The 25600-nt window shown below is 39.4% G+C and overlaps 2 pseudogenes and 1 gene segment (V, D, J or C); 2 read left to right on the forward strand and 1 right to left on the reverse strand.

Moving 5' to 3' along the window:
• The first annotated feature begins 1026 nt into the window (after positions 1–1026).
• Positions 1027–5558, forward strand: LOC127678023 (regulatory factor X-associated protein-like; annotated as a pseudogene).
• Positions 5559–9788: 4230 nt separating this feature from the next.
• LOC127678024 (Ig kappa chain V-V region MOPC 21-like) lies at positions 9789–10557 on the reverse strand. The segment is given in 2 exon segments: positions 9789–10204; positions 10388–10557. Coding segments are annotated over 2 exon segments (492 nt in total).
• Positions 10558–11187: 630 nt separating this feature from the next.
• Positions 11188–12533, forward strand: LOC127677125 (ornithine decarboxylase-like; annotated as a pseudogene).
• Positions 12534–25600: the final 13067 nt, after the last annotated feature.

The raw sequence follows: 25600 nt of genomic DNA on the forward strand, positions 1-25600 counted from the left end.
TCAGAAAAGAAATATACCTCAATATCCAGCTACACCACTCTTGGGCACATATCCAAAGATAACTTCATCCTACCACAGAGACACTTGATCAGCCATGTTCACTGCTGCTCTGTTTATACTAGCAGAAATAGAAACAACATAGATCTTCCTCAACAGAAGAATGGATAAAGAACACATATGCATGCATGCAAGAACAACATGATATTTGCAAGGAAACAATAGAAAAACCTTCCTGAACTGAGAAAGATGAATATATTCTTTTATATGTGGATATGAGTTGTGAAGTCAATGATAAGCAAAGTGCAATCTGTTAGGGTTCAGGAATGTCTAGACCAAACATACAAACACTGAAAAGAGTTTATTGAATTGAATGGCCTTAATAGTGGTCAGACAAGGGACATAGTACAGAACTGAGTCTGAAACTATGACATCAAAGATTTCTCAGGGCAGGCTTTTTATAGGAAAAAAAAAAAAGACAGATCAAAAGTTTAAAAGGCTCCAACCAAATATGTAGGTGAAGGATGGCCTTATTAGATGACAATGGAAGGAGAGGCCATTGGTCTTATAAAGGCTTGATGGCCTAGTGTAGGGGAATGCAAGGACAGGGCAGCAGGAGTGAGTGGGTTATTGAAGAGGGTACGGGGGATGGAATAGGGGGTTTGTGGAGGGGAAGTGAGGAAAGAGGATAATAATTGACATGTAAATAAAGAAAATATCTAATAAAAAAGAGATTGATACTAACAAGAAAAAAAAGAGGTTAAAAGGCAAGAAAGAGAGCAATATTACATTTCGGCTTACTAGACAAAGTTTTATCACCTAACCTGTTAGCTGATTGGTGCTGAGTAAGGTAAGGGGTGGTGGTGAATGGGGGTGAAGAGGAGAATTTCAGAACATTAACATAACAGCAGGATTGATTCATCCATAACATTTTGGCTTATCAATAACTTTCCTCAGTATCACCAGTAGATAATTACTTCTAGGAAGTTGAGTCTGAGAACCTAAACATTATTTCATCTTATGAGTAAAATGGAGACTGAATGCAAAATGACTACAGTTATGTTAAAAGAAACAGGCCCCAACACAATCCATAGAAACACAGAGTGTGGGAACAGAGTACAGGATTAGGAGGCAGGGATTTTCTGGGTATATGCCCAGTTGAGTCCTCAGTTAGGACTATGTCCAATTTTCTGAAGAAATGCCAAATTGATTTCCAGAGTGCTTTTATCAGCTTACTCAAAGGATAAGCAGGCTGAGAAAGAAGTTAGGGAAATGACACCCTTCACAATAGCCACAAACAATATAAAGTATCTTGGTGTGACTCTAACCAAACAAGTGAAAGATCTTTACGACAAGAACTTCAGGTCTCTGAAGAAGGAAATCGAAGACCTCAGAAAATGGAAAAATCTGCCATGCTCATGGATTGGCAGGATTAATATAGTTAAAATGACCATCTTGCCAAAAGCAATATACAGAGTCAATGCAATCCCCATCAAAATCTCAACTCAGGTCACAGAATTGGAAAAAGCAATTTTCAAATTTATCTGGAATAACAAAAATCCAATAATAGCTAAAATTATTCTCAACAGTAAAAGAACTTCTGTGGGTATTAGTATCCCAGACCTCAAGCAATACTACGGAGCAATAGTGTTAAAAACTGCATGGTATTGGCACAGGGACAGGCAAGTGGGCCAATGGAATAGAATTGAAGACCCAGAAAAATACCAATGTTAATGAATAGAAAGTTAAATTATAAGTCAATAAAGAGAACAAAGTCAGTATAAATAAAAATACATATTAACATGACTATATGCAAAAATAGATGAAGATGTGGGGCTTAGAGAGAGGCAGATTTAGTCATCTGTGTAAGCCAGGCTGCGTGTCCTAGAGGACTGAAAACTCAAGATCCCCCTGCCTCAGCTTCTTGCATGTTTGGATTATTAGAATGCATTACCATGCCTGGCAGATGTGCAGTTCTTGATGCTATAATACAAGCCAAGTCAAGAGCACCAAGAACAATGGGAGAATCTCATGGAAGCAATAGGATAACACAAGAAATATTTATTGTCTCCCACCAAAAATAAACATCATTAAAGCAATAACTATAAGATTGAATCTTGTTTAAAAATGTATGACCCTTGGCATGAATAATATAAATTGCATCATGTAGAAGTATTTTTTATTGTGAGCATAACTAAAAAATATCACCTAACATTCCACATTAAAAGAGGCCAACATAATAATTTTGAATACAAAAATCTACTAAGAATGAGCATATCTCAAAAGAGAAGGTAAAAATGAGAAGAATAACTTGCTAATTTCATGCGATGTATACTTGGTTTGCCCTGTTTATCTCATCTTGGAAATGTAGCTGGATCAGTACAGCAAATGTGTATAATAAAACAAAAGGACCCATCTCTATGTGGCAGAGACCTAGAATAAGAAACAGTGAACATAAGCTGAGGAGGAGGGAACTGTCCATCTTTCCTTCAGCTTCAATCTTTCCTCACTTCTTTCTATCTTTCTCATTCTTTCTTCTTTCCTCTTCCTCCCCTCCCTGGTTCTTCTCTTTCTCTTCTTCCTGCCTCTCTCTCCCTCCTTTCTTCCTACTCTCCACATTTCAATGCTTCTTACTGATCCTTCTTATCATAAGCATTCTTATAACTTTATTTTCTTATTTAATTGAGGTACTACTGTCACATCTCACCTTAAAATCTTGCTAGGAAACCCATTCTTCTGACTAGTTAAGCCTAGAAAAAAGACAGCAGTCTGAGAAAATGAAGAAATATTCACTTCTCTAACTACATATCTAACTACGTATCTATCTGTCTGTCTATCTTAAAATTTCTCTGGGGAAGAATCTACAGTTTTGTTAATCAACTTTCATCACCATGACTAAATACAAGTTATCTGTCTTTTAATAATCTTGGATGGTTTTAAGAACTATACAAAAGATGTATCTGGGCACATCTCTGTTACATGCTTCTTTTCTTCATTTTTGAACTACTGAATATCCTGCAGTATTATTTCTGTTCATAAAAAGAACTTCCACTCACTGGTTTTACTTGAAGACAATGGACTGTCAGGGTGGCTTTGTGGGTGAAGTGCTTGTCACATAGGTTTGAGGACCTGGGTCCAACCCAGGTACCCACAAAAATCCAGACACAGCAGCAACATGGACTGTATTTGGAGTGATGCTGTGGCAAGATGAGAGACAGAAACAAGACAGAAGCTACAGAAAGAATCCAAGGAGCTGCATTTGCAGCACCATAGAAGGAACAACAATATGAGCCACCTAGTACTCTGAGAAGTCCCAGGGACAAAACCATCAAACATAGAGTGCAAACAGTGTTACCCATGGCTCCAGATACATATGCATCAGAGGATGGCCTTGTTGGACATCAAAAGGAGGAGAGGACCTTGGTTATGTGAAGGCTGGATGCTGCAGTGTGAGGGGATGTCTGGACAGGGAAGGGGAGAGGGTTGATTGGGGAGCAGGGAGAGGGGAAATGGGTTATGAGACTTTCAGGGGGGGATAAACCAGGAAAAGGGACAACATTTGAAATGTAAATGAAGAATATATCTAATAAAAAAATTAAGAAAAAAAGATATTTGAGAGGTAACCCAATCACAAAAGAACACACATGGTATGCACTCACTGATAAGTTGATATTAGCCCAAAAGTTCAGAATACCCAAGATACAACACACAGACCACATGAAGCTCAAGAAGGGAGACCAAAGTGTGGATACTTTGATCTTTATTGGAAGGTGGATCAAAACATCCATGGCTCATGACTAACCAATACACTGAGCATAGGGTCCCCCAATGGAGCAGCTAAATAAAGAACCCAAGGAGCTAAAGAGGTTTATAGCCCCATAGAAAGAACAATATGTAATAACCAGTACCCCAAGAGCTCCCAAGGACTAAACCACTAACCAAAGCATGCACATAGAGGGACCCATGGCTCCAGCTACATATGTAGCAGAAGATGACCATGTCAGACATCAATGAGAGGAGAGGCCATTGGTCCTGTGAAGGCTCAATGCCCCAGAGTAGGGGAATGCCAGTCATAAAAGTGGGGTGGGGAAAGTGAACTGTGGGAGTGGGGAAGGGTTTGGGAGTTTTTGGAGGGGTAACAAAGAAAGGGGATATCATTTGAAATGTAAATAAAGCAAATATCTAATAAAAGTAATTTTAAAATGTTTAAAAATTTTTAAAAAAAGGAAAAAAAGAATCAAAGAAATATGGGAGAGCTGCCTGTCCTTACTGCTGGGGCAGACTCTTGCAGGATCTGCCACAGTGAGGACACCATCTCCTGATACAGACACCATCTCCTGATACAGACACCATCTCCAAAAGAACCCACTGCACTCAGGGTATTTGGTCCCTCCAAAGCAGTGCCGAGAGGCTTGGGGCACAGTGTGACATATCCCAGTGGAACAGGGAGATAGCTGACTTAAAGTAAGAACTATGAGATTTGGGGATATTTAAAAGTGTATGGCTCTTATCATGGATATTACATGTTGCATAATAAAGAAATATTTTTATTCTGGGTATAAATGAGAAATATCACCTAACTTTCACATCCTAACTGGTCAACATTAATTTTGAATACAAAAACCAACTAGAAGTGAACATACCTCAAAAAGGAAGGAAAAATGTGAAGAGTAACTTCTTAATTTCAGGCAATGTATATACGTTTTGCCCTGTCTATCTCAACTTTGAACTGTAGCTGGTTCACTACACTGAATGTGCATAATAAAACAAAAGGAGGCAGTGCAATTCTGGTGGTTCTCAGGCTGCTTGTCAAGTGGTTGTGTTTCTCAAATGCTGTATGACCACGGTGGAGAACCCGGGCTCTGAAGGCGGCATGGAGGCATAAGCTGTGTCCCAGGGCTCCGGGACAAGCACCACCAGTCAGACCCTCTGGTGATGGTGCTCCTGACAGGGCCTAGGCGGGCGGTGCTCTAAGGCTGGGCCTGGATGGGCTTGAGGTGGAGGCAGATGCAGCAGATGCCAGGAAAAGGCAGGGGAGGATGACGCTGACCTACTGGACACATCGGACCTAGCGACCAGCAGCAAGTATGTGGAGGATGAGTTGGAGCCAGCCCAGAATAGTTGGAGGATGAGGATGCCAAGGGTGGCAGCAGTACACAGGTAAGGCTCCAAGACCTGCACCTATGAGGGCTGTTGTGAGACCACCAGCCGGGTAGCCAAGCAGTGCAATCCCTGGATGTGCAAGAAGCACCTCAACAAGATGTACAAGGACAACAAGAAGAAGAGCAACCAGTCACTGGGCTCTGGCGGCCCCTCCACAGCCAGCACAGGCAACATCAAACTGGAGGACAGCACAGACAACATATTCCCCATTGTCAAACAGAGAACAGGATCTTTTGGTGATCGCCCTGCAAGACCTTTTAGAGCAAGTGTTAAATCAGAAAAGACTGTCATTACTAAGAAGTCCAGAAGTTGTCCAGTTTTTACAGAAACAGCACCAGCTACTAAATCAACAAGAGTTGGAGCAAAGACAGCAGCAGTTCCCAGGAGCGCTGGTGTAAGGCTGAGGAAGTCTTTTTTGCTTTACCTTACTGTAATGGATGGTTGTGCTTTTAGACTAAGAGAACACCTTGAGAATCAGGCCATGGGGGTGCACACCTGGAGTCCCTGAACTTGGAAAACTGAGCCAAGAGGATCTCAAGTCCAAAGCCAGCCTGGGCTACATAATAAGTTGAGAGAGAGAGAGAGAGAGAGAGAGAGAGAGAGAGAGAGAGAGAGAGAGAGAGAGAGAGAGAGAGAGAGAGAGAGAGAGAGAGAAATGGAAAAACCACTTTCTGTTAATGTGCATGTACATTTGAGGATAAATAAGTACTGAATTTTTACATTTAATTGTTTCACATCATTATGTTTGAAAAAATCACCTTTATACTTTTTAATGTTTCTCTTCAGTTATGCTTACTGAAGTTAATGAGGCAGTTAGTTTCTGTGAAAGTCATAAAAACAATAGCAATATCAAACACCCCGTGCTGTGATTCTCATCATGAAGCACTGCACAGGAATGGCATGTTTTGGGTTGTCACTGTGACCTTCAACTAGCCAGGCTGCAGTGAGGGACCAGGAACCTTAACTTTCTGCAGTATCTGTGATATTCCACCAGCTAAATGCTACCTTGCTAGCAATGTGCCTCAGCTGCATTGATGACATGTGGTCAGTACCAGGTTAGTTGTTTGTAGCAACCTTTCTGTAGAGTTAAAGTGGAGCTCTGAAAGCTAAGCAATTTTATACCCACGAGGAACAATTTCACTGACTCTTCATGGAACTAAAGAAAGAGAGGGCATTAGAGTTGGTGCCTCAGTGTTTGAGGGTCACTCTCCTTTAAAGCAGGTTGTCTCCTCAGCTGAATTTATGAATAGTTCAGACATACTCAGTCCACTAAGGCCAGGACAGAGTTGGTTTTCTTAGAGTCATTCTTAATGTTCTTTATAAAGGAGATCCTGAAGGTATTGTAACACTCATGTACTGTCAGTGCTTTTCTTGATTTTTTAAGCTTTATTTATTTATTATATGTGAGTACACTGTAGCTGTCTTCAGACACTCCAGAAGACAGCTACATTTAATTTAGATCTCATTACAGATGGTTGGGAGCCACCATATGGTTGCTGGGATTTGAACTCAGGACCTTTGGAAGAGCAATAAGTGCTCTTAACTACTGAGCCACCTCTCTAGTCCATCAGTGCTTTTCAAAATTGAGCACTTATTTCTGGCTACTGTTAAAGGAATGGTGGATTACCTGGGTACATTTTCTTAAACTTTTTCCCAGGAAAACTTTAAAAAGTCAAAAATATCATAAGACAGATTCAGCTATCAAGAGAGTAGTATATCCAGGAGTAAGTTAATAAGTGATTCAAGGCAAAATGTGTCAGTTGGTTGATTCCTAAATTCTGAAATGTATGTGATGTGAAACATAGCTATGGTAAGCACCCATAGGGCTACAAATGCACCATAGACTTACTGCACCCACCTTGCATGTACAAGGCACTCACCCCACTCCCCATACTATCCACCACAATAAACAAATACACAGAAGAGTAATTTTATTATTATTTTCTATATTCTTTGTTTACATTCCAAATGTTTTCCCTCCTTCCTTCCTACTCTACACATTTCAATGCTTCTTACTGTTCCTTCTTATCATAAGTCTTCTTATAACTTTATTTTCTTATTAAATTAAAACACTACTGTCACATCCCACATTAAAATCTTGCTAGTAAGTCCATACTGCTGACTAGTTAAACCTAGAAAGGGCAGAAGACTGAGAATATGAAGAAATATTTATTTTTCTATATACCTATCTAACTATGTATCCATCTATCTGTATATATTACAATTTATTTGGGAAAGAACCAATAGTTTTGTTGATTAGCATTTATCACAATGATAAATGTTAATCAGTGCTAAAGGCATGAATCACATAACAAATGACTCCCATGAAGAAGTATGGAGAGGGTCCTGATACTGGAAAGGATTGATCTAGTGTTGGAGGGGAATATAAGGACAGAGAAAAAGGAGGGAGGCGATTGGAGAATGGGTGGAGAGAAGAAGGTTTATGGGGCATATGGAGGGGGGGGATCTGGGAAAGGGGAAATCATTTGGAATGTAAACAAAGAATATAGAAAATAAAAACATTAAAAAAATTTATATACCCTCTGAATCCCCAAAATGCTGTTGTTTAATATCAAAATGAGAATTATTAATATTGAAATCTTTTTACATCATTATTTTTATTAAACTAATAAAATTTATTTTAAAATAAAAAAGACTAAATACAAGATATCAGTCTTTTAACAATATTGGATGGTTTTAAGAAATACATAAAAGATGTATCTGGGCACATCTCTGTCACAGGCTTCTTTTCATTACTTTTGAACTACTGCATATCCTGCAGTATTAATTCAGTTCAATAAAAAGAATTTCCTCTCACTGGTTTTACATGAAGACAATGGGCTGGCAGGGTGTGTCTGTGAGCAAAGTGCTTGTCACATATGTGTGAGGACCTGGATCACATCCCAGGTACCCACAAAATCCCAGACACAGCAGCAGCATGGACTGTGTTTGGCGTGATGCTGTGGCAAGAGGAGAGACAGTGAAAAAAAAGAAATACAAGAAAACATAAGTAATTAGGAAGAAGCCCTTGAAGAACTAAAGAAAAGCACAAGAAAATAGGTGAAGGAATTGGACAAAGCCATCCAAGATCTAAAGGAGGTGGTAGAAACAATAATAAAATCACAAAAAGAGACAACTAAGGACGTAGAAAACCCAGGAAAGAAGTCAGGAGTCATGGATCCAAGCATCAAAAACAGAATATAACATATAAAAGAAAGAATCACAGGAAGGAAATAAAAGGAAGGAAGGAAGGAAGGAGAGAGAGAGAAAGAGAGAGGGAGAGAGGGAAAGAAAGAAAGAAAGAAAGAAAGAAAGAAAAAAAGAAAGAAAGAAAGAAAGAAAGGAAGGAAGGAAGGAAGGAAGGAAGGAAGGAAGGAAGGAAGGAAGAAAGAAAGAAAGAAAGAAAGAAAGAAAGAAAGAAAGAAAGAAAGAAAGAAAGAAAGAAAGAAAGAAAGAAAGAAAGAAAGAAAGAAAGAAAGAAATTATGTCTTATCCTTGGCTCCTTCTCCCTCTCAGGTTTCCTGCTATGATGAGGTGAATATCACACTTCTGCCATCTACTTCCTCCATGATACTCAACCTAACCTTTAACCCACAACAGTGAAGCCAGACTAACATGGACTGAAACTGAGATAAAATGAATGATCCTCTCTTTGTCACAGTGCCTTGTCACAAAGAAACAAAATACTTAGCAAACAACATGCATGCCAGTGATTTTCCTCAGATATACCCGACACATCTGTGCTGGTACTATACACATGGGCACTGGAAGCAAGCTAGGGAGAGCCAATTTAAATGCAAATTAATGTAATGTAGTTGGAATTCTCAAACAACTATTTGTAACCCTGTTCTATCTCTGTGTTTCAAAATGGTGCTCAAGGCTGAATGTGATGGCCCATGCCATTTATAACAGTGATTAGAACAAGGTAGGTGGAATTTTGTGAGATCAAAATACACTTCCCAGTTTAACAGGCCATGAGACCTTCTCTCAAAAACAAATAACAAATAAAATATATGCTTTCAAATTTTTTAATTAATACATTTGAGATTAGTTAACATATTGTTTTTATTGAAGTACAAAGTATTTCCCTCAACAAATATCAAACAGTATTAATTATTATAAGCCAGAAAAAGACTTGGTTCCTATGATACAAAATCATGTGTACCATTAGTGTAGTGTAGAATTAAATGAGTTATCACAATCTGCATATTGGAAAAATAAATGAGAAGACAGAGGAAGGAGATGTGGCCTAGGAATAGGAAGCATGCATAAGACGTTTTTTAAAAAGTCAAACAACAGGTTTTCTATGAATTTTGTATCTACATTTTTCTACATTCATAAAACCCTCTATGTGGGAGTGTGTGTGTGTGTGTGTGTGTGTGTGTGAATGTGAGTGGGCACATATGTATGTCACAAAGAAATAAGTAGAAGGCAGAGATTGGAAGTATGTTAGTTGGAGAGACATGTGGTGACAGGAGAAAAAACAAAGAGAATGAAGATTGTCAAAACACATGAAATACTTTTTTATATATTTGCTTTATAAAACACAACTTTATATATGGAAATAAATAAAGTTAACCAAAAGGACAAATTGAACAAAATTGCCAGGAGTGCAAAAGATCAGTTCATTAATTTTCTACCAAACTCTGCAGAAGAGGAAGTGTGTAGGTCTGGGGATGTGTGGTGTGGTTCAGGCAGGCGGTTAGAATCTCAGAGGAGGTTTGTGCAGGATGCTGATGCACTGTGGGAGGATAGCTATAAAGCTGTGCACAGTAATAATCTGCCAGGTCTTCAGCCTGCACACTACTGATGGTGAGATTGAAATCTTTCCAAGATCTACTGCCTGTGAAACGATCAGGGACCCCAGTGAACCTGTTAGATGCCCCATATATCAGCAGTTTAGGAGACTGCCCTGGTTTCTGTTGGTACCAATTCACAATTGTAGCCACATTCTGACTGGCCTTGCAGTTCATGAGCACCCTGTCTCCTACTAATGTGGATATGGATTTTTGTGTCTGGGTCATAACAATGTCTCCATCAACACCTGCAATCAGAAATATATAATGAATATACACTTATACACTCAAAAATTTTGTAATACACATCTTAGAATCCAACTGTCTTTTCTAATGTAATTGTCTTTTTACCACTTGCTTCCTATAGGAAATGAGTATTTCTCTACAAATGAATTACTTTTAAGACAATATAATACTTTTAAATGTCTCACCAGACAACCAGAGCAACACAAATATGAAGACCTGAGTCTGTGACTCCATCTTGATGCCGATGCTTGCCTGAGGCATTTCAGATCACACTGCTAAGGTCTGGTTTATAAATCATGGGGAGATGGTCTGGTCTGTTAAGAACCTATGCAAAGTAGTCATCAAATAAGGAAGTAAATTGGCTGGACACAGCTGTGTGGCAGCATCCAGGTCAAATCAACAGCCAAAAGTACTATCAAAGACAGGAAGTAATCACTGAGAAGGAGGTCAACATAGAAGCTCAAGGACAAATTTAAAGCTCTGAAACCACAAATGTGTAGATGCTCTCATGACAGGCTTCCATTGTAAATCAATAGATAAGTTTTACAGAAATAATAGAACAACTACCTTTGATTCAATCCTGAGGAAACAATAATTCCTATATAACAACAACAAAATAAACAGGCAAAGTGGAAAACAGAAAGGAAAGAAAGAAGTGAAAGGGGAGAGGTGGGAAAGAAAGAGAAGGATGAAGAAGGAATATTGAATTAGGTAGGTAAGAGAAAAGTGGAGGTCAGTCCCTGCAGCCACTGAAACAGGACTCACTTTGTGCCACCTCTGGTCAGCACCTGCAGAAGACTGACATCCTGGTGGTCCTCTGGGTCCAGTAGCATTTCCATGAATCTGGCCATCTGTGCCCCTGTGCTGTGAGTGTTTTTGAAACTCAAGGGAGACAGTATTTAGAGTTTTTGTATAAGTTGGCCTTGTGAGGAGCTGGCTATAATTTAATTCCATCTCTTGGTTTTCTGTAAGCACATGGAGAACCATGACTAGCTTTACTTAGGAAAAGTTTGAATGGCATATCCTTGATGAAGGCTTAATATACTGCTAAAGACATTCTGGACCAAATATATATCAATGAAGTGTCTTCCTCTGACTGTAAGGATCCTTTCTATGTTGTGAATTTCTGAGAAATTTTAAAGAAGTATCTGAGGTGGCTAAAGCTCTGCCCTGTGTCACTCCCTTTTAAGCAGTGAAATGTAATGACAGCAGAGCCATAGTAAACACTCTAACTGCTATTGGGACAGAATTTGACTGTTCAAGGAAGACTGAAATACAGTTGGTGCAGGGAATTGGGGTGCCTCCAGAGAGGATTATCTATGCAATTACTTGTAAACAAGTGTCTCCCATAAAGAATGCTATCAGTATCAGAGTCAGTATTGAATTGATGAAAGCAGAGTATATCCAAAGGCAAAGTTTGTATTGCAGATTGCCACTGATGATTCCAGAGCAGTTTGTCACCTCAATGACAAATTTGTTGCCACACTCAAAACCAGCAGCTTCTCTTGAAGTGGGCAAAAAAGTTAAATGTTGAAATCATTGGTGGGCAGTCATTGTACTTACCCTGAGACCCTCATGCAGGAAGTGTCAGATGCCCCCTGTATATTTGATATGGGAACAGAAGTTGATTTCAGCATGTATCTGCTTGATATTGGTGGTGGTTTCTCTGGAACTAAAGATACAAAGATCAAATTTGAAGAGATCCCAAGTGTGATCATCCCAGCTCTGGACAAGTGTTTCCCATTAGACTCTAAAATGAGAATCTAGCTGAGTGAGGCAGATACTACAATCAGCTTTCACACTTAAAGTCAATATCGTTTCCCACCCAAAAAAAAAAAAAAAGCATGTGGAATGAACAGACCAGCTCTAATGATGAAGATGAGTCAAATGAGCAAATATTCATGAATTATGTGAATGATGGAGTGTATGGATCATTTAACTGCAATCTTTATGATCATGAACATGGTAAGGCCCTGCTGCAGAAGAGACTCAAGCCAGATAAGAAATATTACTCATTCACCATATGGGGACAAACATGTGATGTACTTGATGGGATTGTTGAGTGCTGTAACCTACCTGAAATTCATGAGGCTGATTGGATGCTGTTTGAGATCGTGGGTGCATACACTGTTTCTGCTGCTGCTGCTTTCAATTGGCTACAGAGCTCAAATACTATGGCTAATGTGGCAACTCATGAAGCAGATACTGAGCCATGGCTTCCAGCCGGCAGTGGAGGAGCAGAAGGTTGCCACTCTGCCCATGTCTTGGGCCCAGAAGAGCAGGCTGCACCATCACCCTGCAGCCTGTGCTTCTGCTAGTGTCGATTTGTAGATGTCATTCTTGTAGCTCTTGCCTGCAAGTTGAACTTGAATTAAGGCATTTGCAGGGACACTTTAACTTAATTACTGCTAGTTTGCAATGCCTTGCAAGAGTACAGTTGGCACCAATGCAGTTTAGACAGCGAGATGGGGAACCATACTTAATGCGTTCCTGTGGAAATGTTGAATATGTGTTTTTAAATGGATTTTTATACACTTATAAGAGATGATACTAATGTGTGCCCCTCAGCTGCTGCGAATGCATTTCTAGCTTGTACATTGGCAGAATGGGCCAAAAGCTTATATTGTAGCCCATTTTGAAAATAAAGTATCTTCAAATAATTTGGCATTGGGAAATGTTTGCAAGGATCCCTTAAAGAAAGCACACACTTCTGCACAGGCTGCTGTGTCACAGCAGTGAGTCTAGCTCAGTACAACAGAGAGGAGAGGTAGATGGCAAAACGCTGAGTCCTCTCACTCTTTACAGCATCAGTCTGCTTAGCCAATGTCAAGTATGTGCAGTTGTCTGTGAACTTTGGAGCCCATAGTCTGTTGATTAAAAAATCATCTGCCTAGTGGCCGGTGGGCCTCACCACTTCCTAGAAAGGGCATCTGAGGTTCTTTGAACCTTGCTACAGAAACTCTGTTTCCTCAATCCTTGACTTCATCTGCATCACCACCTAGTAACAGTGGGAAGTATTATTCAGCAATTGTCAGTCAACTTCTTGTGAAAAATTCAAGAATAGAAGAGAGAGAGAGAGAGAGAGAGAGAGAGAGAGAGAGAGAGAGAGAGAGAGAGAGAGAGAGAGAGAGAGAGAGAGAGGAGAGAGAGAGAGGAAGGAGAGAGAGAAAAATAAGGAGTGGATATAAGGAGAGGAGAAAATGAAAAGGAGAAATATTTACAAAAGAAAGGTTTGGGGGTGGAGATTCAACTCAGTAGTTAAAAATACTTGCTTCTATTATAAAAGGCTCAGGGTTGATTCCTTGCAAGAACTCACATGATGATATTCAGGCATTTATAATTCTAGTTAAATATACACATGGTATACATATATACAAACTTGCATACATACATACATACACACATATACATACTTACACACATAGTTAACATATAGAGACTGAACAATTGATGACCTCAAGCTTTCTTTTGACTTAAGCATTTTTTCTAATTTTGAGGGGCACATAAAAAGGAAGTCTGCACCCCCAAATCAACAGGGAACAATTATAAGAAGAATGTCATCACAATTGGGTTGACTGGCTTTGCCATTTTATGAATTATAAATATGTTGACATTTAGGGTGTGATTTACAATTAATTAAGGTCTGGAAATAAAACAGAATTTAGATTCAGAGATTTCTTTTCTCTTTCCTTCACCATTTTATTGTTCTTCTTTCCTTAGGTAAGGGAAAGGGAGCTGAAAAGAAAAATGGGGAATATAGAAAGATTATTAAGAAATTAAATGAATACCATTAGATTATTGAGTCCACATAAACAAAAAATCTTCTATCAATCTTCATTGGTAGAAATCTTTATATTCTGATGCAAAATTGAGGTTATATTTTGTTATATTGATGCAGAATTTTGTATGTTGAAACAGGTTTAAGTTTTTACTGGTATAAATCTTTGTATATTAATACAAAATTTAAGACTAACTTTATTATATGTATGTTTCTACTCTTGTATGGGTATTATGGCTGTGCAACTCATTTAAAAATACAAGGTTTAGTCCAAGTGTTTTTAAAGCTGCTATTATACAGTGATAAGGAAAATTAAGTAATGGAAGTTAATATTCAGTCAATCAATCTCATTGTCATTTCAGATAATAGTTTGTATACATTCTGGTTTGTATAATTAATAGGTAGCTGGAGACAGGCAATGTTTATTTGTTCATATATGCTATGAATAGACTCTGAGGTCTTCAAAAACCTCAGAGACTCATACAATATGGCATTTAAAGATATTTTCACTAATTTAAGGATTTTTTTGACATTGAGTCATGTCAACTCCTGGCAGTATCCCCGTCTACTTGGAAGGTGATAAACATAAAAAGACTTCCACATGGAGTTGCTTCAATTTGTTCCTAGCTAGCCACTAGGCAAAGAAAATGCGCAAACTTTATCTGCAGACAGAATGATATCTAGAAAGAACAAATTGATGCAGAAAAGACAAATGCCAACCTCTGCCAGCCACAGGGTAAGCAAGTCTTTCAAAACTACTGCTTCACAAAACATCTATCAAATATTCTGGACCAGACAACTGAAGATAAATACTCCGCTGTTATGAGAATACTGGTGCCAGGAGCCATCCTCACTTAGATCTCAATGCCAAGAACTCTCCATACCAGGAGCCATCCCCATCTAGATCTCAGTGCCAGGAGATCTCGATACCAGGACTCATTCTCACTTCGATCTCCATGCCAGGAACCATTCTTATGAAGATCTCAAAATCCCCTCCTTTTGAAGCTCATCTGTGGATAGGTTACTATAGCAACCCCTTTCCACTTCACCTCATCATGACCCCCTTTATCATGCATGAATTCCAGCAGCAACAATTAGCCTTACTCAAAAATTATGAGAAAATGTTTCTTAGAAATGATGCCAGCTCCCTGAGATGGTTCCCCCTTAACACCTCCCTACACCTATCCCTTTTCCTTTAAATTTAATTGGCTTGTGTAAAAAAATAAAATTTGGAAGCTTAATCAGAATCAGACTTGCTATCTGCCTTCTTGTTTCTCTTGTCTCTCACCTTCCTCTTAGGTAGTTCTGGGGACCCTGTTGACTGTCCTGTGGGTCAGGACATATTGAGTCATTCTCTCTTCATGTGCAGAGCAGCCCCAGCATGCTGGTCTCAATAAAAATTCCTCATGCATTTTGCATTGATTCTCCACATGGTTCACTCAGAGGGTGCAGTAAGTTAAGATGGTTCGGATTTTACATTTGGTGCATTGGCCGGGAACCCTCCTGTGAGAACCATTGGAGAAGAGGAAACCGAGGTACTATGGTAGGTTTTCTGTCTGTTTCACTGTTTGTCAAAGTCTGAGTCTGTAAGCCTGTCTGAAATTTTGGTTTTGCTTGCAAGCATCTGGGGTTTGGAAAGCCTGTCTGGTGCAGTGAGTTTGACTGGCAGACATGCTAGAGTTGAGACATCGGGAGTCTGGTGGATGCGTCAAGTCCTGGAAAGGGCTGGGTAAGGCTCTTCTTCATCTATAAATAGCAAGACAGTAATGGCGGGAACCGAGTTTTGCTGAAATATAATTTATCTGGTTCCTGTGGCATGTGCAGGGGGCACCTGATAGCTGAAACTGGGCCCATCTAGGGGCAAATTGTGTGTTGATTGTGATTGCTCTGTGTTCTTGCATCTAGAGGCCTGACCTTGGCAGGGTCAGGTTGTCTGTGTGGTGATTGTTTTTCTCTGTGTTGTTTTGTAACTGGTTCTGTGTTTTTGGACTTAGACAGACTATATTGTTAGGAAATTAGACCAACTGAAAAGCAATTCTCTTTTTCTGTGGGGACCTTAGACTTAAAAAGCACCAAAATCAGGTCATGTAACTCAAGTGTGCCAAGTTAGAACAAAAGGAGAGACAAATTACTTGAGCTCTGAGGCCCCATGTTGGGGAAAATAACTCTTTTTTTATTCAATATATTCTTTATTTATATTTCAAGTGATTTTCTCTTGCCTGGATCCCCCCCCTCCCAGAGAGTCCCAAAAGCCCTCTTCCCTCCCGCTTCCACCCTTTTCCACTTCCCCATCCTAGCATTCCCCCACACTGCTGCACTGAGCCTTTCCAGGGCCAGGAGCCACTCCCTCCTACCTCTTGGGCATTATTCGATACGTGAATTGTGTCTTGGGTATTCCAAGCTTTTAGGCAAATATCAGCTTATCAGTGAGTGCATACCATGAGTGTTCTTTTGAGATTGGGTTACCTCATTTAGGATGATGTTCTCCAGTTCCATCCATTTGTCTAAGAATTTCATGAATTCATTGTTTCTAATGACTGAATAGCACTCCATTGTGAATATATACCACATTTTCTCTATCGATTCCTCCATTGAGGGACATCTGGGTTCTTTCTGGCTTCTGACTATTATAAATAGGGCTGCTATGAACATACTAGAGCATGTATCCTTATTACGTACTGGGAAATACTCTGGGTTTATGCCCAGGAGTGATATAGGAGGGTCCACTGGAAGTATCATTCCCAGTTTTCTGAGGAACCACCAGACTGATTTCCAGAGTGGTAGTACCAGCTTGAAACCCCACCAGCAGTGGAGAAGTGTTCCTCTTTCTTCTGTTTTCTCCTGAGTTTTTGATCTTAGTCATTCTGACTGGTATGAAGTGAAATCTCAGGGTTGTTTTGATTTGCATTTCCCTGATGACTAAGGATGTTGAACATTTCTTTAGGTGCTTCTCAGCCATTCAATATTCCTCAGATGAAAATTCTTTGTTTAGCTCTATACCCCATTTTTAAGGGGGATATATGGCTCTCTGGAGTCTACCTTCTTAAGTTCTTTGTATATCTTGGATAAAAGACCTGTATTGGATGTAGTGTTGGTAAAGATCTTTTCCCAGTTTGTTGGTTGCTCTTTTGTCCTTTTGACAATGTCCTTTGCCTTACAGAAACTTTGCAGTTTTATGAGGTCCCGTTTTTCAATTCTTGTTCTTAGAGCAAGATACTGGTGTTCTGTTCAGGAAAATTTCCCCTCTGCCCATGTCCTCCATATTTATTCAATATAGTACTTGAAGTTCTAGCCAGAGCAATTAGAAAACAAACGAAGATCAAATGGATACAAAATGGAAAGGAAGAAGTCAAACTATCACTATTTGCAGATGATATGATACTACACTTAAGGAACACAAAAACTCCACCAGAGAAATCCTACTGCTGATAAACAACTTAAGCAAGGTGGCCGGATATAAAATTAACTCAAGCAAATCAGTAGCCTTCCTTACTCAAAGGATAAATGAGAAAGAAATTAGGAAAATGACACCCTTCAAAATAGCTCTGAACAATATCAAGAATCGTGGTGTGCCTCTAACCAAACAATGAAAGATCTTCTTGAAAGGCTATCTTTTTTCCATTGGATGTTTTCAGCCTCTTTGTCGAGGATCAAGTGGCCATAGGTGTGTGGGTTCATTTCTGGATCTTCAATCCTGTTCCATTGATCCTCCTGCCTGTCACTGTACCAATACCATGCAGTTTTTAATACTATTGCTCTGTAGTATTGCTTGAGGTCAGGGATACTGATTCCCCCAGATTTTCTTTTGTTGCTGAGAATAGTTTTAGCTATCCTGGTTTTTTTGTTGTTCCAGATGAATTTGATAATTGCTCTTTCTAAATCTGTGAAGAATTGAGTTGGGATTTTGATGGGTATTGCATTGAATCTGTATATTGCTTTTGACAAAATGGCCATTTTAACTATATTGATTCTACCGATCCATGAGCATGGGAGGTTTTCCCCATTTTTTGAGGTCTTCTTCCATTTCCTTCTTCAGAGTCTTGAAGTTCTTGTCATACAGATCTTTCACATGCTTGGTAAGAGTCACCCCAAGATACTTTATACTGTTTGTGGCTATTGTGAAGGGTGTCATTTCCCTAATTTCTTTCTCAGCCTGCTTATCCTTTGAGTATAGGAAGGCCACTGATTTGCTTTTGTTGATTTTATAATCTGCCACTTTGCTGAAGTTGTTTATCAGCTGTAGGAGCTCTTTAGTGGAGTTTTTTGGGTCACTTAGGTAGACGATCATGTCGTCTGCAAATAATGATCGTTTGACTTCTTCCTTTCCAATTTGTATCCCTTTGACCTCCTTATGTTGTCGAATTGCCCGAGCTAGTACCTCAAGTACAATATTGAAAAGATAAGGAGAAAGGGGGCAGCCTTGCCTGGTCCCTGATTTCAGTGGGATTGCTTCAAGTTTCTCTCCATTTGAGCAGAGTGTCTTCTATACTGGCCAGTGGGGGTCTGGAGAACAGGGCATCTGTAGCCCCTACCCATACCCCACTTCTACCCAGGTTGATCCCTCCCTCAGTGTTACACGATTATTTTGTTCCCCATCTTTTCTTTCTTTTTTTTATTTTCTAAATTCTTTGTTTACATTCCAAACACTTTCCCCTTTCCCAGTACCCCCCCTCCCCATATGTCCCATAAGCCTTCTCTACACCCATACTCCAATTGCCTCCCTTCTTTTTCTCTGTCCTGGTACTCACATACAATGCTAGATCAGGCCATTCCAGGATCAGGGTCCTCTCCTTACTTCTTCATGGGAGTCATTTGATATACTACTTGTGTCTTGGGTATTCAGAGCTTCTGGGCTAGTTAATATCCACTTATCAGTGATTGCATTCCATGTATATTCTTTTGTGATTGGGTTACCTCACTTAGGATGATTTTTCCAGTTCCAAACATTTGCTTACAAATTTCATGAATTCATTGTTTTTAATTGCTGAGTAGTATTCCATTGTGTAAATATACCACATTTTCTGTATCCATTCCACCATTGAGGGACATCTGGGATCTTTCCAGCTTCTGGCTATTATAAATAAGGCTGCTATAAACATAGTGAAACCCAGGATAGCTACAACTATTCTCAACAGTAAAAGAGCTTCTGGGGAAATCAATATCCCAAACCTCAAGAATACTACAGAGCAATAGTGCTAAAAACTGCATGGTATTGGCACAGCAACAGACAAGTGGACCAATGGAATAGAATTGAAGACTCAGAAATGAATCCACTCATATTCAGCTCCTTTGTCGAAGATCAAGTGATCTTCGACAAAGGAGCTGAAAACATCCAGTGGAAAAAAGATAACCTTTTCAACAAATGGTGCTGGTTCAACTGGAGGTCAGCATGCAGAAGAATGCAAATTGATCCATTCTTATCTCCTTGTACTAAGCTCGACTCCAAGTGGATCAAGGACCTCCACATAAAACCAGAGACTCTGAAACTAATAGAAAACCTTTGAGGACATGGACACAGGGGGAAAGTTCCTGAACAGAACACCAATAGCTTATGCTCTAAGATTAAGAATTGACAAATGGGACCTCATAAAATTACAAAGTTTCTGTAAGGCAAAGGACACTGTCAAAATGACAAAATGGAAACCAAAAAACTAGGAAAAGGTCTTCCCCAACCTTACATCTGATAGAGAGCTAATATCCAATATATCCAAGGAACTAAAGAAGTTAGACCACAGGAAACCAATTAACCCTATTAAAAAATGGGGTGCAGATCTAAACAAAGAATTTTCACCTGAAGAAATTCGGATGGCTGAGAAGCACCTTAAGAAATGCTCATCATCATTAGTCATTAGGGAAATGCAAATCAAAACAACCCTAAGATTTCACCTCACACCAGTCAGAATGGCTAAGGTTAAAAACTCAGGAGACAGGAGGTATTGGTGAGGATGTGGAGAAAGAGGAACACTCCTCCACTGCTGGAGGGATTGCAAGAAGGTACAACCACTCTGGAAATCAGTCTGGCAGTTCCTCAGAAAACTGAACGTGACACTACCGGGGGACCTGCTATACCACTCATGGGCATATACCCAGAGGATTCCCCAGCACGCAATAAGGACACATGTTCCATTATGTTCATAGCAGCCTTATTTGTTCCCCTTCTAAGTGACATTAAACATTCTCACCTGGGCCTTCTTTCTTCTTTAACTTCTTATGGTCTCTGAGATGTATCATGGACATTCTTTACTTTTTGGCTAATATCCACTTATCAGTGAGTACATACCAGTCATGTCCTTTTGGGTCTGGGTTACTTACTCAAGATGATATTCTAGTTCCATTCATTTGCCTGAGAATTTTATAATGCCCTCATTTCTAATAGATGAACAGTATTCCGTTGTGTGATGCATTGATGTGCTTGCAGACAGGAACATAGCTATCCTCTGAGAGGCTCTACTAGAATCTGACTGAGACAAATGCTGATATTTATACCCAACTGTTAGACTGATGTCAGAGACCCCTATGGTTGAACTGGGTGATGATTAAAGAAGTTGAAGGGGAGAACTACCCCATAGGAAAACAAGCGGTCTCAACTAACCGGACACAAGGGTGTTCCAGAGATTGAGCCACCAACCAGACTGCATACAGTGGTGGATCTGAGGCCCCTGGCACATTGACAGCAGAGGACTGTTTCTGGTCTGGCCTTAATGAGCTCCTAATAATCTTGAGAATTGATGCCTCATGAAAAAGGGAGGTATGGTGGGGAAGAGAGCACCCTCTCAGAAGCATGGGGAAGGAGGGAAAGAGATGACAAACTGTGATAGGGGCACCAGAAAGGGAAGCAGCAAGGGCTAGATTAGACAGAAAGGAAGAAAGAAAGAAAGAAAGAAAGAAAGAAAGAAAGAAAGAAAGAAAGAAAGAAAGAAAGAAAGAAAGAAAGAAAGAAAAAAAGAAAGAAGGAAGGAAGGAAGGAAGGAAGGAAGGAAGGAAGGAAGGAAGGAAGGAAGGAAGGAAGGAAGGAAGGAAGGAAAGGAAAGGAAAGGAAGGAAGGAAGGAAGGAAGGAAGGAAGGAAGGAAGGAAGGAAGGAAGGAAGAAAAGAAAGAAAGAAAGAAAGAAAGAAAGAAAGAAAGAAAGAAAGAAAGAAAGAAGAAAGAGAGAGAGAGAGAGAGAGAGAGAGAGAGAGAAAGAGAAAGAAAGAAAGAAAGAAAGAAAGAAAGAAAGAAAGAAAGAAAGAAAGAAAGAAAGAAAGAAAGAAAGAAAGAAAGAAAAGCATACCCCCAAACACATACCTAAAACTCTGCCTATGAATATACAATAGAGATGCCTATGAATATACAAGAAGCCTACAGAACTCCAAACAGACTGGACCTGAGCAGAAATACCTCCTGTCACATAATAATCAAAACCCCAAATGCACTAAACAAAGAAAGAATATTAAAGGCAGTAAGAGAAAAAGGTCAAGTAACATATAAAGGAAGACCTATCAGAATCACATCAGACTTCTCACCAGAGACCATGAAAGCTAGAAGATCCTGGGCAGACCTCATGCAGACTCTAAGAGAACACAAATGTCAGCCAAGACTACTATACCCAGCAAAACTCTCATTCACCATAGATGGAGAAACCAAGATATTCCATGACAAAACCAAATTTACACAATATCTTTCCACAAACCCAGCTCTGCAAAGAATAATAGGAGGAAAACTCCAATACAAGGAGGGAAACTACACCCTGGAAAAAACAAGGTAGTTACCTTCCTTCATCAAACCCAAAAGAATATAACCACTCAAATATAAAAATAACATCAAAAATGACAGGAAGTAATAATCACTATTCCTTAATATCTCTTAACATCAATGGTCTCAATTCCCCAATAAAAAGACGTAGATTAACAGACTGGATAAGGAAACAGGATACTACAATATGCTGCATACAAGAGACACACCTCAGTGTCAAAGATAAAAAATACCTTAGAGTAAAAGGCTGGAAGACAATCTTACAAGCCAATGGTCACAGGAAACGAGCCGGAGTAGCCATTCTAATATCAGATAAAATTGACTTTCAACTTAAAGTCATCAAAAGAGACACTGAGGGACATTTCTTGCTGGTCAAAGGAAAAATCCACCAAGAAGAACGTTCAATTCTGAACATCCATGCGCCAAATACAAGGGAACCCTCATTGGGAAAAGAAACTTTACTATTGCACCTAACACAATAATTGTGGGGGACTTCAACACTCCACTCTCCTCAATGGACCGATCAGGAAAACAGAAACTAAACAGGGACACAGTAAAACTAATTGAAGCTTTGTACCAATTGGATTTGACTGATATTTATAGAACATTTCACCCTAAAGGAAAAGAATATACCTTTTTCTCAGCACCTCATGGTACCTTCTCCAAAATTGACCATATATTTAATTGGTCACAAGGCAGACATCAATTAATATAAGATGATCGAAATAATCCCATGCCTCCTATCAGATCACTATGGTGTAAGAGTGGTTTTCAATAGCAACAAAAACAACAGAAAGCCCACATACACATGGAGGCTTAATAATATTCTACTCAATGACACCTTTGCCAAAGAAGAACTAAAGAAAGAAATCAGAGACTTTTTAGAATTTAATGAAAATGAAGGCACAACATACCCAAATCTTTGGGACACAATGAAAGCAGTGCTAAGAGGAAAACTCATAGCCCTGACCCGCCTCCAAAAAGAAAATGGAGAGAGCATACACTAGGAGCTTAACGACACACCTGAAAGTCCTGGAACAAAAAGAAGCCAATTAACCCAGGAGGAGTAGAAGACAGGAAATCATCAAACTCAGGGCTGAAATCAATCAATTGGAAACAAAGAGAACTGTACAAAGAATCAACAAATCCAGGAGCTGGTTCTTTGAGAGAATCAACAAGATAGATAAACCCTTAGCCAGACTGACCAAAGGCCACAGAGAAATTATCCAAATTAACAAACTTAGAAATGAAAAGGGAGATATAACAACAGAAACTGAGGAAATCCAAAAAATCATCAGATTCTACTACAAGAGCCTATACTCAACACAACTGGAGAATCTGGAGGAAATGAACAATTTCCTTGACAGATACCAAATACCAAAATTAAATCAGGACCAAATAGATCATCTAAACAGTCCCATAATGCCTAAAGAAATAGAAGGAGTCATAGAAAGTCTTCCAACCAAAAAAAGCACAGGACCAGATGGTTTCAGTGCAGAATTCTATGAGACCTTCAAAGAAGACTTAACACCAATACTCTTCAAACTATTCCACAAAATAGAAACAGAAGGAACACTACCCAATTCCTTCTACGAAGCCACAATTCCGATGATACCAAAATCACACAAAGATCCAACAAAGAAAGAGAACTTCTTGCCAACAGAATACAAGAACACATCAAAACGATCATCCACCATGATCAAGAAGGCTTTATCCCAGGGATGCAGGGTTGGTTCAATATACAGAAATCCATCAATGCAATCACCTACATAAACAAACTCAAAGAAAAAAAAACCACATGGTCATTTTATTGGATGCTAAAAATGCATTTGACAAAATTCAGCATCCTTTCATGCTTAAAGTCTTGGAAAGAACAGGAATTCAAGGCCCATATCTAAACATAGTAAAAGCAATATACAGCAAACTTGTAGCCAGCATCAAACTAAATGGAGAGAAACTTGAAGCAATCCCACTAAAATCAGGGACTAGACAGGACTGCCCCCTTTCTCTGTATCTTTTCAATATTGTACTTGAGGTACTAGCTCAGGCAATTCAACAACATAAGGAGGTCAAACGGATACAAATTGGAAAGGAAGAAGTCAAACTATCATTATTTGCAGATGACATGATAGTCTACCTAAGTGACCCAAAAAAACTCCACTAGAGAACTCCTACAGCTGATAACTTCAGCAAAGCGGCAGGTTATAAAATCAACTCAAGCAAATCAGTGGCCTTCCTATACTCAAAGGATAAGCAGGCTGAGAAAGAAATTAGGGAAATGACACCCTTCACAATAGCCACAAACAGTATAAAGTATCTTGGGGTGACTCTTACCAAGCATGTGAAAGATCTGTATGACAAGAACTTCAAGACTCTGAAGAAGGAAATGGAAGAAGACCTCAAAAAATGGGGAAAACCTCCCATGCTCATGGATCGGCAGAATCAATATAGATAAAATGGCCATTTTGTCAAAAGCAATATACAGATTCAATGCAATACCCAACAAAATCCCAACTCAATTCTTCACAGAGTTAGAAAGAGCAATTCTCAAATTCATCTGGAATAACAAAAAACCCAGGATAGCTAAAACTATTTTCAGCAACAAAAGAAAATCTGGGGGAATCAGTATCCCTGACCTCAAGCAATACTACAGAGCAATAGTGTTAAAAACTGCATGGTATTGGTACAATGACAAGCAGGCAGATCAATGGAACAGGATTGAAGATCCAGAAATGAACCCACACACCTATGGCCACTTGATCCTTGACAAAGGGGCTGAAAACATCCAATGGAAAAAAAGATAGCCTTTTCAACAAATGGTGCTGGTTCAACTGGAGGTCAGCATGCAGAAGAATGCGAATTGATCCATCCTTGACTCCTTGTACTAAGCTCAAATGCAAATGTATTAAGGACCTTCACATAAAGCCAGACACTCTAAAGGTAATAGAAAAGAAACTGGGGAAGACCCTTGAAGACATCGGTACAGGGAGAAAGTTTCTGAACAGAACACCAATAGCGTATGCTCTAAGATCAAGAATTGACAAATGGGACCTCATAAAATTACAAAGTTTCTGTAAGCCAACGGACACCATCAAAAGGACAAATTGGCAACCAACAAATTGGGAAAAGATCTTCACCAATCCTACATCAGATAGAAGGCTAATATCCAATATATATATATAAAGAACTCAAGAAGTTAGACTCCAGAAAATCAAACAACCCTATTAAAAAATGGGGGTACAGAGTTAAACAAAGAATTCTCACCTGAAGAACTTCAGATGGCAGAGAAGCATCTTAAAAAATGCTCAACTTCATTAGTCATTAGGGAAATGCAAATCAAAACAACCCTGAGATTTCACCTTACACCAGTCAGAATGGCTAAGATTAAAAATTCAGGAGACAGCATGTGTTGGTGAGGATGTGGAGAAAGAGGAACACTCCTCCACTGCTGGTGGGGTTGCAAATTGGTACAACCACTCTGGAAATCAGTCTGGCGGTTCCCCCGAAAACTGGGCACCTCACTTCTGGAAGATCCTGCTATACCACTCCTGGGCATATACCCAGTGGATTCCCCACCATGTAATAAGGATACATGCTATACTATGTTCATAGCAGCTCTATTTATAATTGCCAGATGCTGGAAAGAACCCACATATCCCTCAACAGAAGAGTGGATGCAAAAAATGTGGCATATCTACACAATGGAGTACTATTCAGCCATTAGAAACAATGAATTCATGAAATTCTTAGGCAAATGGATGGAGCTAGAGAACATCATACTAAGTGAGGTAACCCAGACTCAAAAGGTGAATCATGGTATGCACTCGCTAATAAGTGGATATTAACCTAGAATAATAATTAACCTACAATAATTCCAGAAAACTGGAAT

The sequence above is a fragment of the Apodemus sylvaticus genome, chromosome 2 (genome assembly GCF_947179515.1).
Source record: "Apodemus sylvaticus chromosome 2, mApoSyl1.1, whole genome shotgun sequence".
Classification (NCBI taxonomy): Eukaryota; Metazoa; Chordata; class Mammalia; order Rodentia; family Muridae; genus Apodemus; species Apodemus sylvaticus.